The sequence below is a fragment of the Lonchura striata genome, chromosome 10 (genome assembly GCF_046129695.1).
Source record: "Lonchura striata isolate bLonStr1 chromosome 10, bLonStr1.mat, whole genome shotgun sequence".
NCBI classification, from domain to species: Eukaryota; Metazoa; Chordata; class Aves; order Passeriformes; family Estrildidae; genus Lonchura; species Lonchura striata.
The window spans coordinates 20,499,495-20,512,106 of NC_134612.1; the positions used below are offsets into that span (position 1 = coordinate 20,499,495).

Here is a 12,612-nt window from a genome sequence, read left to right on the forward strand (position 1 = left end):
ACCCAGGCTCACCCTGGAGATAGGAATTCTTCCACTGGGTACATTCTGTGAGATAAATTGACATCTCCTCAATGAAGAAAACTAAATCAAAATAAACTCTCTGTTGTCCTAGCTGGTGACATTTATAAATCTGCTGCAAGGTGCCAAATTTCAAAGTATTACAGCAAGGATGTTCACACTTCAGCTTCAGATTTAGATCTTCCAGAACAGGAATAAGGCTTGACATATACAATCTAATTAAGAAAATGACAACTACTAAAAGGCCATGGGAATTTGGTATCTGAAATTCTTATGAAGGCTTTAAATCATTTTAAATCACACAAGGGTGCTTGTCATAGGCTTCTGATGCCTGGAAATACTGCACAACCTTTTTCATATTGCACCTCTCCCTTCCATGGTTTTCCAGGACAGGTTTGTCCCTGCTGTCCCAAATGCCAAATGGGACATCGAGAGTGGAAATGTTTGTGCTGGGAAGAGTCAGAACCAGTCTTAGAAGCAAGGGTTGGTTTGTCTGGCTGCTGAACTGCATGACATGCTTTTTCATTCATTTGAGCTGCCTAGAGGAACATCAATGCCTTTTGCAAGGGAAAACATGATATTAAAATAGAGTGGAGAAAGAAATAGGACAGACTAACTATCCTGGCTGAAACACCACCTCTCTTTGGGGCAGCAGGAGTTGTCAAAAATCCCATTTGCAGCGCTAACACTTCAGTAGGGGGCTAACAGTGCCAGGGATCAGATGGATAATTCCCTTCAAAATTATTGTTTTACTTCACTCCATCCAATTACTCAAGTTGTTTTGCTATCCCACAGATCTCTCCCTTAATGTCAACAAAATGATTACAGCCTACAAGAGCAGCAAGATGTTTCACCCACAGGAGCTCTGGTGAAATGTTTTATGGCGTGGCATGTTGAAAGGAGCGTTTGAACAATCAGCTTCCCTGCCACCGAGGGAAAACACAAACACAGGCACCAAAAATGTCACAGGGCAGGTACAGCATTGTGCAGATGGGCAGCACGAAGGGCTGGTGGTGGTGGGGAAAGCTCAGTGCTGCATTCCTGGCTTGGGAATTGTGGTTGGCAGCTCAGCCCAGCCCCACTGATGCTGAGGTTCCCGGATCTCCCAGCGCCGGATTCTGCAGTTCCAACATATTGATCAAAAAGGAGGTTTTGCAAATGAACATTTAGAAATTCCCTGGTGCACCAGTGCACCAGCACTCCTCTTTTCTTGGTAATGGAAGCTACAGAAAGCAGTTTGATGAAACAAGCCAGATCTGAAGGCAGCAGATACTGAAATCTGGAAGATTTAATTGAATATTTTTATTACATATTTTTGGAACCTTCATTATCCCCCCACCCTCCAGGAATTTAATTACCTAAGGAAAATTATACTACTGATTACAAGATTGCAGGTTTATTTTCACTGCTGAGAACTCTTTTTTTTTTTTTTTTTTTTTTACAACTCACATTACACTTGCATGACTTGTTTTGTAACATCTTGAAATTTTTAATGCTATGATGAGGAAAGGTACTTATATATATATATATATATAGGTGAACTAGGCAGAATACTTGATTTGCAGTCTTTTTGAAGGGAAAAATGTTATTTTCTTGGTTTGAGTAGACCTGTATATGGTTTCTTTGAGCTATTGTATAATGAGTTCACAGGATTTCTCCCAGGATGTGCCTTGTGTTTGTCCTTCAGGCTGGGTGCGTGAGGAACTGAGAGAGGTGTCTTTAAAACATAGAAAGGAATGTTTTATATAGGGGAATAAAAATAAATTATGCAGAAATTGTGACTACAGTATGTATGAAATTAAACTGGCAAGTATACTGTGGTAAATATTTGACAGGCAGGACAACAATTTAGCCAGATTCTCAGTTTTTCCAATAAATCATTGCAGCCAGCCAGCACTGCATAGTGAGTTAAGGTCAGGAGAGATTTCCAAATGTGTTATGATGATTATCTAACAATTCAGTTAATAGAGCCATGGAATTGGATGAGATTTTTGTCATTTCCCATGTCACAGCAACAGAGACCTTTGACTGAAACAACATCATGAATATTGGATAAGATCCTGCAGTGCTGCTTCTCCGTTATGATATTATCCAAGGATGAAGGTTACAAATACATGAATTGTACTCTTCATTTTCCAGCGGGTAAAAACAAAGGAAAAAAACCCCCCAAACAAGTTTCAATACACAACTAGATATAATATAGCTTTTTCTTTATATATATATATATATATCTGTATATATATCAAGTAAAAAAATCTAAAATAGTTGGAAGTAAAAAATGAAAAAATAGCTGATAGTGTTATTTTTTTTCTTTACAGTGATATGGTAGCAAATACAAGACAAATGAATAATAAACCTTTACATAAGGAGTTCTGGTCCCACCTCCATCAATAGGGCTCAGACTAGAATACAAAATGGAACAAGGTGTTTTTGCTTTTTTGGCTACAGCTTCTGTAAGTGACAAAAATTATGTTGATAAGACAGAAAAAAATTATAGCACTACACAAAATAAAACTCCAAAGTGTTTTCCAAAAGACCTTACAAACACCATAGGGTACAATTGACTTCTGAACTGAGGGAGCAAACACAAAGTCACCAAGTCCTACCGAGGCTGAAAATACTGTATGCCTATCCCAGCCTGACCTCAAAATACATCCTTTTTGTCCATCTTACCATTAAAAAAATACTTATCAGTGCTTCCCCCCACCCCTGCAGTCAGTATTAAAAAGCCAAAGCCACAAATCCATCCAGTGGACTGAGCCAGGTGTGAGACCTCAACGATGCACAAGTGGTCGTCTGCCCTTTGTCCAGCAGTGAATTTCCCCAGAATCTTTTACACCGAAAACACCAATTGACTAAAGCTTGGCCAATGGTCACACTGAGCCCTATTTTAGCTGTAGAAAAGAAAGTACTAATCCCAGCATAAAACAAGATCATAGAGACAGTCAACACAAAACAGTAACTTTTTCAGTTGTCTGCATAATAATAACATCATGTTTGCATATAGAACAGCCTTTGCATTATTGCTCTACTTAGAAGAATATAGTAAGGAACTCATACCAGACTTGCACATTACAAACTTAAGGTTCTTTGGTGAAGAATGAGCAAAACAGTATTTTCACTGTAATTAAACTTCAGAGAAGTCTCCTTTCCTATCTGCTGATCCTTTGGATTCTCTCGCAGAGCAGGGAAAGGTATTGAGTCAGCTTTACCATGGCGACGATGGCGACCCCACCGATCATCATGCAGGTGGGCCAGAACAGGGAGTGGAACAGCACGTTGGAGCTGTACAGTTTGGTGAGGATCACGTTCTTCTGCACGCCCTCGGGGTCGTAGAAGCAGGAGAAGCGTTGGTACTTCCTGAAGTTTTCCATCACCACGTTCACCAGCGACATGGATTCCTCGTAGTTCTTCCCGCACTTGGGGATGTATGAACACTGGGGAGAAATCAGAGGGAGAAAAATGTCTCCAAACCTGTTACAATGTCTGTTTGCAGGTGGCAAGTGGGGAAATCTCCAGATGATTATGCTTTTCATAACAAGAGTGGAATACTATTACGCTAATAATGAATTTATCACAGCAAAACTCAATATTTTGCACATCTACGGAATTTCCCATTGGAGAACCTCCAAGTGCTGTTCAAACATTAATGCTTTAATCTGCACAGTGCCTTGTGAGATAGGTGAATATATTATTATTGCTAATTTACACATGCAAAAATAGAACTGATGAAGTACCTCTTCATCTTAAGTGGCACACATATGTTTGCAGTTAGATGGGTAATTGACCTTCTGTAAATACAAATCTGGAAGTTTAGCTCTCACTTGGCTTGGATCAAAGTGGTCACAGTGAGCACAGGAGTACACTCAGAGGGGAGAGGGAGAGGAGAGACCTTTACACAAATATTCTCATGGGGGTAATGCCTCAGCTAGAGACAAATAAGTAGTCTAAGTTTTCCTACTGACAGCCTCTAGCTGAAGATCAACCTGGTTGCCAGGGTGGCTTTTTGTGATTCTTTTGCTTTTGACCCCAGCAAAAGTCAAACAGTTCCTCCTCTCTGAAGATGATCCTAGAATTTCAGTTTTAGTCCGAAGGGAAATAAAATTTGGGGGTGGCTCTATCTAGCACATCTGCAACCTAGATTTCCAGAGAATACTAAAGGCAAGTTATTTTAACAACTGCTTTATGGAGTCCGTGCACTGAAGATATTCCATGGGAAAGGCAGGACAGTGGCCCTGGGCTCTGCTGACCACTCCCTGCCAAGAGCTGTGCAGGCTGGTGAGGTGGTAGGCAGACACAAGGGTTGAGGCCAAGTCTGGACAATTTTTGACCTAGAGCAGAAGCCCCTCTACTTGCTGTTGCTCCTGCTGGTCTGGAAGATGATTGATGGGAGCAGCCCAGGGCCTCTCACTTCCTTCTCTCTTCTATGCACTTAGACCCCACCAAATCTGAAAGTTTTCTACACCTGCACAGGATTTTGAATTACTGCTTCTGGAGGAGTGGAAATCTGCTTCTTGACTTCTTGTTGGACATGCAGGCTGCTTGTCCTGGTGAGAACCTAAAGTAGCCCCAGATAATTTATAATTTATGAGTTTATAATTTAATAATGAAAAAGTGAGTTTTGCTAAAGAAAGATGTTTTGATTAAAATAATGTGACCCATGGGTTTTGATTATTACTGTTTTAATGTACATACTTTATAAATGTCCCTCCATTCTTTTTCATGATGTGCTGTGAGTTCTTTTTTTAAACACACTGCAACAAATCTCTAGTCCTAATTATGATCAAAGGATTAACCTCATAATAGGATTTGATTGATTCATTGGCAAGTTATTAACACAGAATATGATCTGAAGCATGGCAGAGATTGTCTGGCGTTAGCAGACTGGAGCATTAATGGTGGAGCGTGGCCACACTGCCATTATGAATATTTCATAGAGCTCTAGAAATTAGAGATGAAAAATATCAGAGCATTAATATCTCATCCATCTTGCTGCTGGTGTGTGTCTGCTCCCTATAGGATATTCTCTTGTACTCTGACCAAATTTTTCTTAGATGTCCAAAGTCACGAGCCCTCTTCCAGTGCCTATGAGTCCTTAATGGATCATAATCTACTAAGTAGGGGAAATTTCTCAGGGAAGCGTTCCTCATTTTCCCTTAGAAAATTATCTGCTTTCACTGTCATAACAGCAGTATTTCCAGTTCAAATGGGTTGGTGTTGTGGTTTTTTCGGGGAATTTGGGGGTTTTTTCTTGTCATTTTTTTGCTATTCATTTCTGTTTCTGGAATTCCCATGAAGTATCCTGAATGAGGTGATTAAATGAGAACTTGGCCACTTTGGCAAATACAACTTCTCATTGACAGAAAACAGAAGGTATGTAGAAGCCAAAGGGATGAAAGATTCCTGGGCTCTAAGTTTGCAGAAATATCCCAAGAGTGCAGTGAGTCCAAGTACTCCAAGTGTTCTCAGGGGAGACCTGAAGCAGAACTTGAGCTGTTCCCTGCACCTGCTGGCACAGAGCCCCCATCCTGTTGTGCTGCCCATGATGGAGGGTCTGCGAGCATGAAACTGAAGTGCAGCTGTGCAAACGAAGTTGATTTATTTTGCCTCTCATCCAGACTCCTTGTGCTGAAGCCGTGTCTCCCTCCAGGCTGTGATCTCCCAGGTGTTCTCCAAGGTATGTGTGCCCTTACCTGTGTGCTCTCTGCCTCAATCTGGCTCTCCTGAGCTCCTGGAAACATCATGATCTTAGCTTTGGTCCCCAGCACAAGGACATTAAATTTTGGTTGTGGGGTGCTCCTGGCCTCCTTCAACATCTCAGCTTTCCCAGTGAGATCCCAGGGCTGTGTTTCATAGGTGTTTGGCAAACAAATAAGAAGACTCAGTAACAGGATCGTTATTGTATTGATATTTTCTTTGTTTTCCATAGTATAAATTTTCAATAGTTTTCTCCAATGCCTGATAAGGAATTTTATACCACAAGTATTATGCTGTACCTGTGAATGTAGACAATTAAATCAATGCTGGTTTTTGGCACTTCTGCATTGTCAAACACTTGGAAATCTGCAAGTAAGCAATGTCTGGTGCTCTACCTCAGGTGAAGATTTTGTGATACAGCATGAGAAAGGTGGTTCTTATGTTCCTTGCAATCTGAGCACCAGAAGGATCTATCAGACAGTTACAAATAGAAGTTGTGTTTAATGTTTTCATCTCTACGTATCCTGCCCCTGGACACATCCAGTCCAGTGCCCTACTCAGTGCAGAGTAGCTCAGGGACTTGTCCAGTCAGGTTATGAATATCTCCAAGGATGGAGATCACACAACTTCTCCCAGTGAGCTGGAGGCACTTTCCCTCAAATCAGTGAAGATACAGTAAAAAGGCTGTTGCCAGAAAAGCCCCCAGTTCAGGCTGGGCAGTGAAATCCACAGCTCTCATCATATGTGTGTGACTGGGATCGGTGTCCAAGCTGAGCCTGGAAATTTAGACAGGATGTGCTGTGGCAATCTTTGTGAGAAGGTGGTCAGGATGTCAATTTACATCTCCTTTGGAAAGTGCAACAGATTTGGAGGATTGAAGGAGATTGAAGGATTGAAGTTCTGTGTCTGAGTTGACCTGAATTTATTCCTTCAGAAGGAATTCTCCAGTTCCCAACTGGAATCCAGAGCTGAACACCTCTGTTTCCCCTCCCTGCACCAGGCAAACTCCTTCCTGACTTACAAACACCTGAGTCTTCAGTGAGAAACCCCAAGAATCTACATCATTTCTGAGTCCCAGACAGTTGCAGCTGATTTTGGTGATTAAATCCTTCTTGTTATCTCACTAATGGAGAACTGATATAAATCAGCAGTAGCTGCAATGACATGAAAAGAGTCAAAATTACATGAGATCAAAATGGAGCCTCTCTAATTGCTTTAACTACCACAGCCCTTCCTCATGGTGACAGCCTGGCTCCGTGGCTGATTTACCTCTTGCAGAGGCTGTTAGAGCCTTTGGCAGCTGCGGGAGGAAAGTGCAGATGTGGAAGCATTTAAACTGTTTTTTCTGTAGTATTGACAAGGGGCTGGGCTTGTCCTAAAGGCTAGAGATAAAGAAAGCACAGCAAGAGCAATGAAAAGCCAGAAGAAATCTTGTGTACTTTTCTTGGAAAAACTCGGGCAGCCTGACAGATATCCACTGACTTTTCTTGGAAAAACTCGGGCAGCCTGACAGATATCCACTGACTTCCCACTGATTCCACCAGCAGCAGCATGCTGTAGATCTCAGTATAAACTGTACCTACTCCTCACTCCACCTTCTGAGCTGACAGCCAGGTTAGACAGCAATTCTCCTGGACAAAGCATGATTTAAAATCAAAGTGGATTTTGCTCTGTTCGTGCTGGCTGCTGGGGACAAGAGAGAGGCAGGCTCCAGATGCTGCTCTGTCTCTGTGTGTGGGTGCTCAGCAAAGCAGAGAGGTTGGTGGAGGGATGTCACCTTTTGAAAGTCACTGGTGTTGGTCTTGGAGTGTCAGGACTGGGCTCCGTGTTGTCCCCAGTAATGTCAGAGCTCAGTGAGCCAGGCATGTTTTTTTCTGTTTTGGTGTTTTTTTTTTTTTTTTTTTTTTTTTTTTTTTTTTTTTGTTGTTGTTGTTTTTTTTTATTTATTTGGCAAGGGCAAAGACAGGGAGCACAGATGTAAGTGGATGGAGAGAGACAGGTTAGCACCCAGCACTGCTCAGGACTGCTTTCCTGCTGCATGGGGATTCTCTCTGGCCAGGGAAGAGGGAAAAGCACATCCAGAGTGCTGAGATTGGCTGTGCTGATTTGAGCTTGGAAACTCTGCTGATCTGAGCCATAAGCAAGAAAACAGGTATTTTATAGACATTGCAAAATTCCACTCAAAACTGCTTTCGTATTCAGGTCACATAGCCAGCAGCATGTCAGGAAAACCTAGGAATCCTCCTGAGAGCAGAGCTTAACCTGCAAAACAACCTTGGGCTGCAGAAGTATTAACTGTGCCTACACTAAATTAAGAGGAGGTGGCATCTGGGAGAATTTCAAAGTCCATTTCAGCAAGGAAAAATCATCAATAAAATAATGTGGAGATTTATGCTGAATCTCTCAATTTATTTGAATTAGTGGAGCATAGAGCTCTATCTGATCTCTTTTAATCAAATTGAGGCATGAACATCACGGTTTTGCTCTTGCCCCAGCAGGAAGTGAGATCTGTCCTGCCTCAGGCTGCAGGGACAGTGAGTGCCTCTTCCTGCACTGATGCCAGAGTGGAGGGGAAAAAGGGGGAACTCTTCTCCATTTCACACTTCAGAGCCAGAGGATTCCATCTCTCAGCCACGAGAGTTAATTATCCAGCAGAATAAGCAGCCTAGTGCAACCATGCCATACTTTGACTAATTTTAATATCACTTCATCTTAATATGCAGGATTAATTTGTTCTACTGAACAGCTTCCATAAATAGAAACACAATAGGTTATGCTGTCAGCAGCCTGATCCAGGGCTCTGCTGTTCTGGGGTGTTCTTTGCCAAGTTTGGGGTTCAGTGACCTTGGATAACCAAGCAGTTAAAGAAAATCTGGCACCTGTAAGTCTAATGACTCCACTGTGTCCCAGCTCCCTCCAGTTTGTACTCTCAGGGGCACAGGCACTGTCAGTATAAAGAAAGGAAGGTGGGGAGAGGGACAATTCCCTGTTCCCAGCTCTTCTTTCCCTGGGGAAGGCAGGGGGTGATGCACAGCCCGTGTCAGCTGCAGAGCTGTGCTGCTGCTGCCTTCTGTGCATCTGCTGCCTCCCTTCAGCCTCCAGACAGGAGCTCTCTCCATCCCACCTGCATGGACTTATGCTGGAGTTTGTACTTGCAGAAGCAGAGACAGGAATTCTTCAGGTTTGCTCAAAATAATTCCATTATTTCCACGTCTGGAATCAGTTATGCTGCAAAGATGGGGCGACTCCTTATCTTACTCACACCCCAAAGCCAGGCCTTTTATGTTTGTGCTGCTGCTTTTATCTGGGCACCCCCCACTCAGCAAACCTTCAGGGTCTTTGTTTGTCACCAGAGATGGAGATGGGCTCTCAGCACTCCCCACCACCTTGCCTGCCCTGCAGAAATGGTGCCATTTCCATTCTCACTGCCTCACGGATGCCCCCTGCACATTTCTAGGGGTGTCCACTGCCATGGGGAGCCATTCCTGGGTGGGAAGTGACCTGTCCACAGCTCCACGAGAATGTGCTCGGCGAGCCCCTGCTCCTGGAAAGAACTTGAAAAGGATGAGTGAGGCTCCAGACCTGGGGGCACAGGACCTCGTGTGGAATGGATGGAGGCTGAAAGTTGCCCTGCTCCAGGCGTGTGAGCTCAGTTTGTGCCCTGATTTCTGCTTTCTCTGCTCTGTATTTATCAGTGAAGCAGGAGCTGGAAGCCTTATATTGCTCTAAAGCGAGGAATGGATGTAATGAGATGAGAAGCCCTCCAGAAACCCATTTAGGAACAAATTTTATTCTGTCCTCCTACCTCAGAATTAATTTTCATTGTTTCCTCGGTGTGGTAGAGTAGAAGCTTCTGGCCAGAAGAGGTGAGATTAACATACACCTGCAGGCAGGGGTACTGAGAGATTTTCCAGCACTCTGGACCGCAGTTAAATGAGCAGTTAAAGGTTTCTGTGATGGATGCATTGAGAAGTGAGCACTGAGACTCTTCTGTCCAGACACTAAGCAGGAAAAAAAGAGACATTAGAGCATGGCAAGAATAGGTAAATAAGCACTAAATCCATCAGGATTCCCATCAGAAATATACTTGGGGGCATCTTGCAGGAGAGGCTACGTGTTTCAGCAAAGCCTGGGCTGTCTCATGTCACACATTACAGTGTTTGATTCTGTAGTACTCAAAGTTTAGCCTTTGGGCACAAAATTACCCTATTCACTTATGTCTGTGCATAAATGGAAAGTGAACCTTTCCATATAAAGAAAACTGAGCAGCCTGTGCTGGGGAGAGCACAACACACACAGTGCTGCATGACAAGACACCTGAGCTAAGACTTGAGGGTTAACTCAAAGCCCAGCTCAATTTAAAGTGAAGTTTGAGGGGACAATTTTGAATTAACAGGGTCTGGATTCTCATACATGTGAAGACATAGGAACTCTCAAGTGGTACCTCATGCAGCTCTACCTATGGAAAGCTTTTCCTAGTGGCAGCTAGCTCAGTTTTCTCTGAGTTAAGTCACTGGTTGTAACTTTTCTGGAGGATTTAAACTCATCTCCAATTCACCAGAGGCTAAAACTGGAACGATGGAGCCTGGCTGTGCACTAGCAATATTCACTGGCATGTATTAAAAAATCTACAGCTGTGTTTTCCTTGGGGAAAGGGCACACTGAGGGCTTTGCAAAAAGCCCTTTGTGGGCTGGGGGGAGGTTTCACCCAGGGCTCCCCTTTAATCGTGTCCAGCCCTTCAGCTCACCCCCAAGGAGCCTGTCTTACCCTACCACGAAGGGGATGAGGTTCTGCTTGCCCCTGTAAAAAACTATGAGAGCTTTACATTGCAAGGGATATCAAAGATTTCTCACTAATTCTATTGCTGTTTTACTTAAGCAGTAATTCTGCTTGTATATTCTGTTTTATATTTATGTTAAATTATGCTATGTTTTCTGGGGGGAAATTGAATGAAAGGTTTTTTTTCACCCTTCCAGGCAGTATTTGTTGGAGGGATGTTGCTGTAAAGGAGAATAACCCCTGAGGAGATCTGTGTGGCAAAAAGTGACAGCAAAGGCTCCTGGGTTGTCTTCTCCTCACTTTCACCTTTCTGCTGCTGTTTTATTCATGCAGGGGGTTAATAAAGTAAGACCTACCTACCACAGACTTGTGAAGATGGAATAGTTGATGCCTTGAAGGTGTTTTGATATCATCTGGCAATTTTTTTTTTTTCACATATCATATAATATAAATCAACTCTTTCCACATGAGCAATTTTGACCTTAGCAGCCTCTGCAATTGACCCTGATATTGCTGAAGGATCTGGAAGAGCAATTTGGAATAGCAAATGCTCTTGGATACTTAACAGGCCTTGATCTCAGTTTTCAAAATCTAAATTTTGCCTTGATTTAAAAAGGGACAAATAACTTTATCACATAAATAATATGTCTGTGAATCTGTACAGCTTATCCTCATCCGTCTTCCTTATCACTGCAGGGTCTAGAGGGAATATTCTCATGCAGGGCACCAGTATAACCGAGGATGCTCACACCAGTTAACTCTAGGCACTTCTTGAATGTGCCTTGTGGTGTATAACCCAAAATGTTCCAGGTATGTGCCTCTGCCTTAGTGTGGTTTGGAGCTTGGCAGACTAATATTTTGATCCCCAGTTACACATTTTTCATTCTCTGAACTCCACCAATCAGGACAGGGAAAACCCCATCACTGACAGTCTTACTGCAGTCTGTGCTGGATTTTAAATAGGGCTGATGCTTGAAAACTGATTACAAATGTTGTTAATGAATCACAGGCCACACTCTCTTCTTGGTGGCAGAGGAGGAAGGCAGAGACAGCCTCAGAAAAATTAAGTGCAGTGCAGGAGTGATGGAAGTTGGTCTTTTGCTTTCAGCAAATTACTATCTTTCATGAGGATTTCACTTGTTAAAATGAAAGTCATAACTGACATGGAAAACTACATTCTACAAAGAGCTTGATTTCTTTCCCAAATTAATTCTCCATCTTTCATTTGGAAGTGTACTGTTTCTCAAGGCTGGAAAATATTTTTTTTTTTTTTTGTCCCAAGTCTGGGCTTTGCAGCAACAGCCCCTGAGGAGCTTATAGGGTTCAGCAGACTGCAGGCCAGCTGATATGGATATTATACTGGTGTTAAACTGTGCCAAGTCTAAAGCCTGGGGATCGAGATTTTGTCAAACAGGGATCTAATTCTTCCCTCACTTTATGCCAGTATTACCCGAAATGCTTTCACTGCAGCTGTGCCAAATTTATACTGGGGCAAGGAAGTGCACAGTTATTATACTGGGGCAAGGAAGTGCTGACCAAATGAACAATTATAAAACTTTAATAAATGTGGGAATCCAGAGCTTCCCTCTGGCTGCCCTGGCAGGTCTGGGACCCTGGCAGGGGTCAGGAACCCCCTGGACAGAGCCCCCAGAGACACTGTCTGTGATCTCTGGCCATGGAAAAGGGTTTTCAATCTTACAGGATGAATTACAAGCTCTGAGTGTTTGATATAAGTAATAATTAAGTGTGGCAGGGGTACAAAAGTAAAATTTTAGGATTCTAGATTAGGGGTCCAAAGGGGACAAGATGGAGAAAATTGGGTGTGCCTTGTCCTTTTTCTCCTTCTTCATGCCCTCCATGTCTCACTGTGGTGTTGGCATTTTTCTGTTGGTTCAGGCTGGGGACACACTGTCCAACGTAGGTGATAGATATTGGCACGTTATTGTAAATCCAGCCCAGGGAGTTTCTGGTATTTAATGTTTGTAACATCCCACTGAGGGCAGAGCCCCACACGCTGCCCTGCAGGACAGAGCTGGGCAGGGCAGCAGAACATGTGAGAGATAAACAGAATAAACAACCTGGAAACCAGCACAGACCAATTATGGCTTCTTCTTTGG

At 42.9% G+C, this 12,612-nt stretch overlaps 1 protein-coding gene across 3 annotated transcripts in view; it reads right to left on the bottom strand.

The window, feature by feature from the left end:
• Nucleotides 1-2,211: 2,211 nt before the first annotated feature.
• Nucleotides 2,212-12,612, bottom strand: part of KCNMB2 (potassium calcium-activated channel subfamily M regulatory beta subunit 2) — a 93,856-nt gene continuing 83,455 nt past the window's right edge. For all 3 annotated transcript variants that reach the window (XM_021544327.2, XM_077785728.1, XM_021544326.2), the window contains 2 exons: nucleotides 9,521-9,716; nucleotides 2,212-3,455 (listed from right to left, as the gene is read on the bottom strand). In XM_021544327.2, the coding sequence (XP_021400002.1) occupies nucleotides 3,171-3,455; nucleotides 9,521-9,716 (481 nt within the window). In that variant the 3' untranslated portion in view covers nucleotides 2,212-3,170. The remainder of the gene's footprint in view (nucleotides 3,456-9,520; nucleotides 9,717-12,612) is intronic.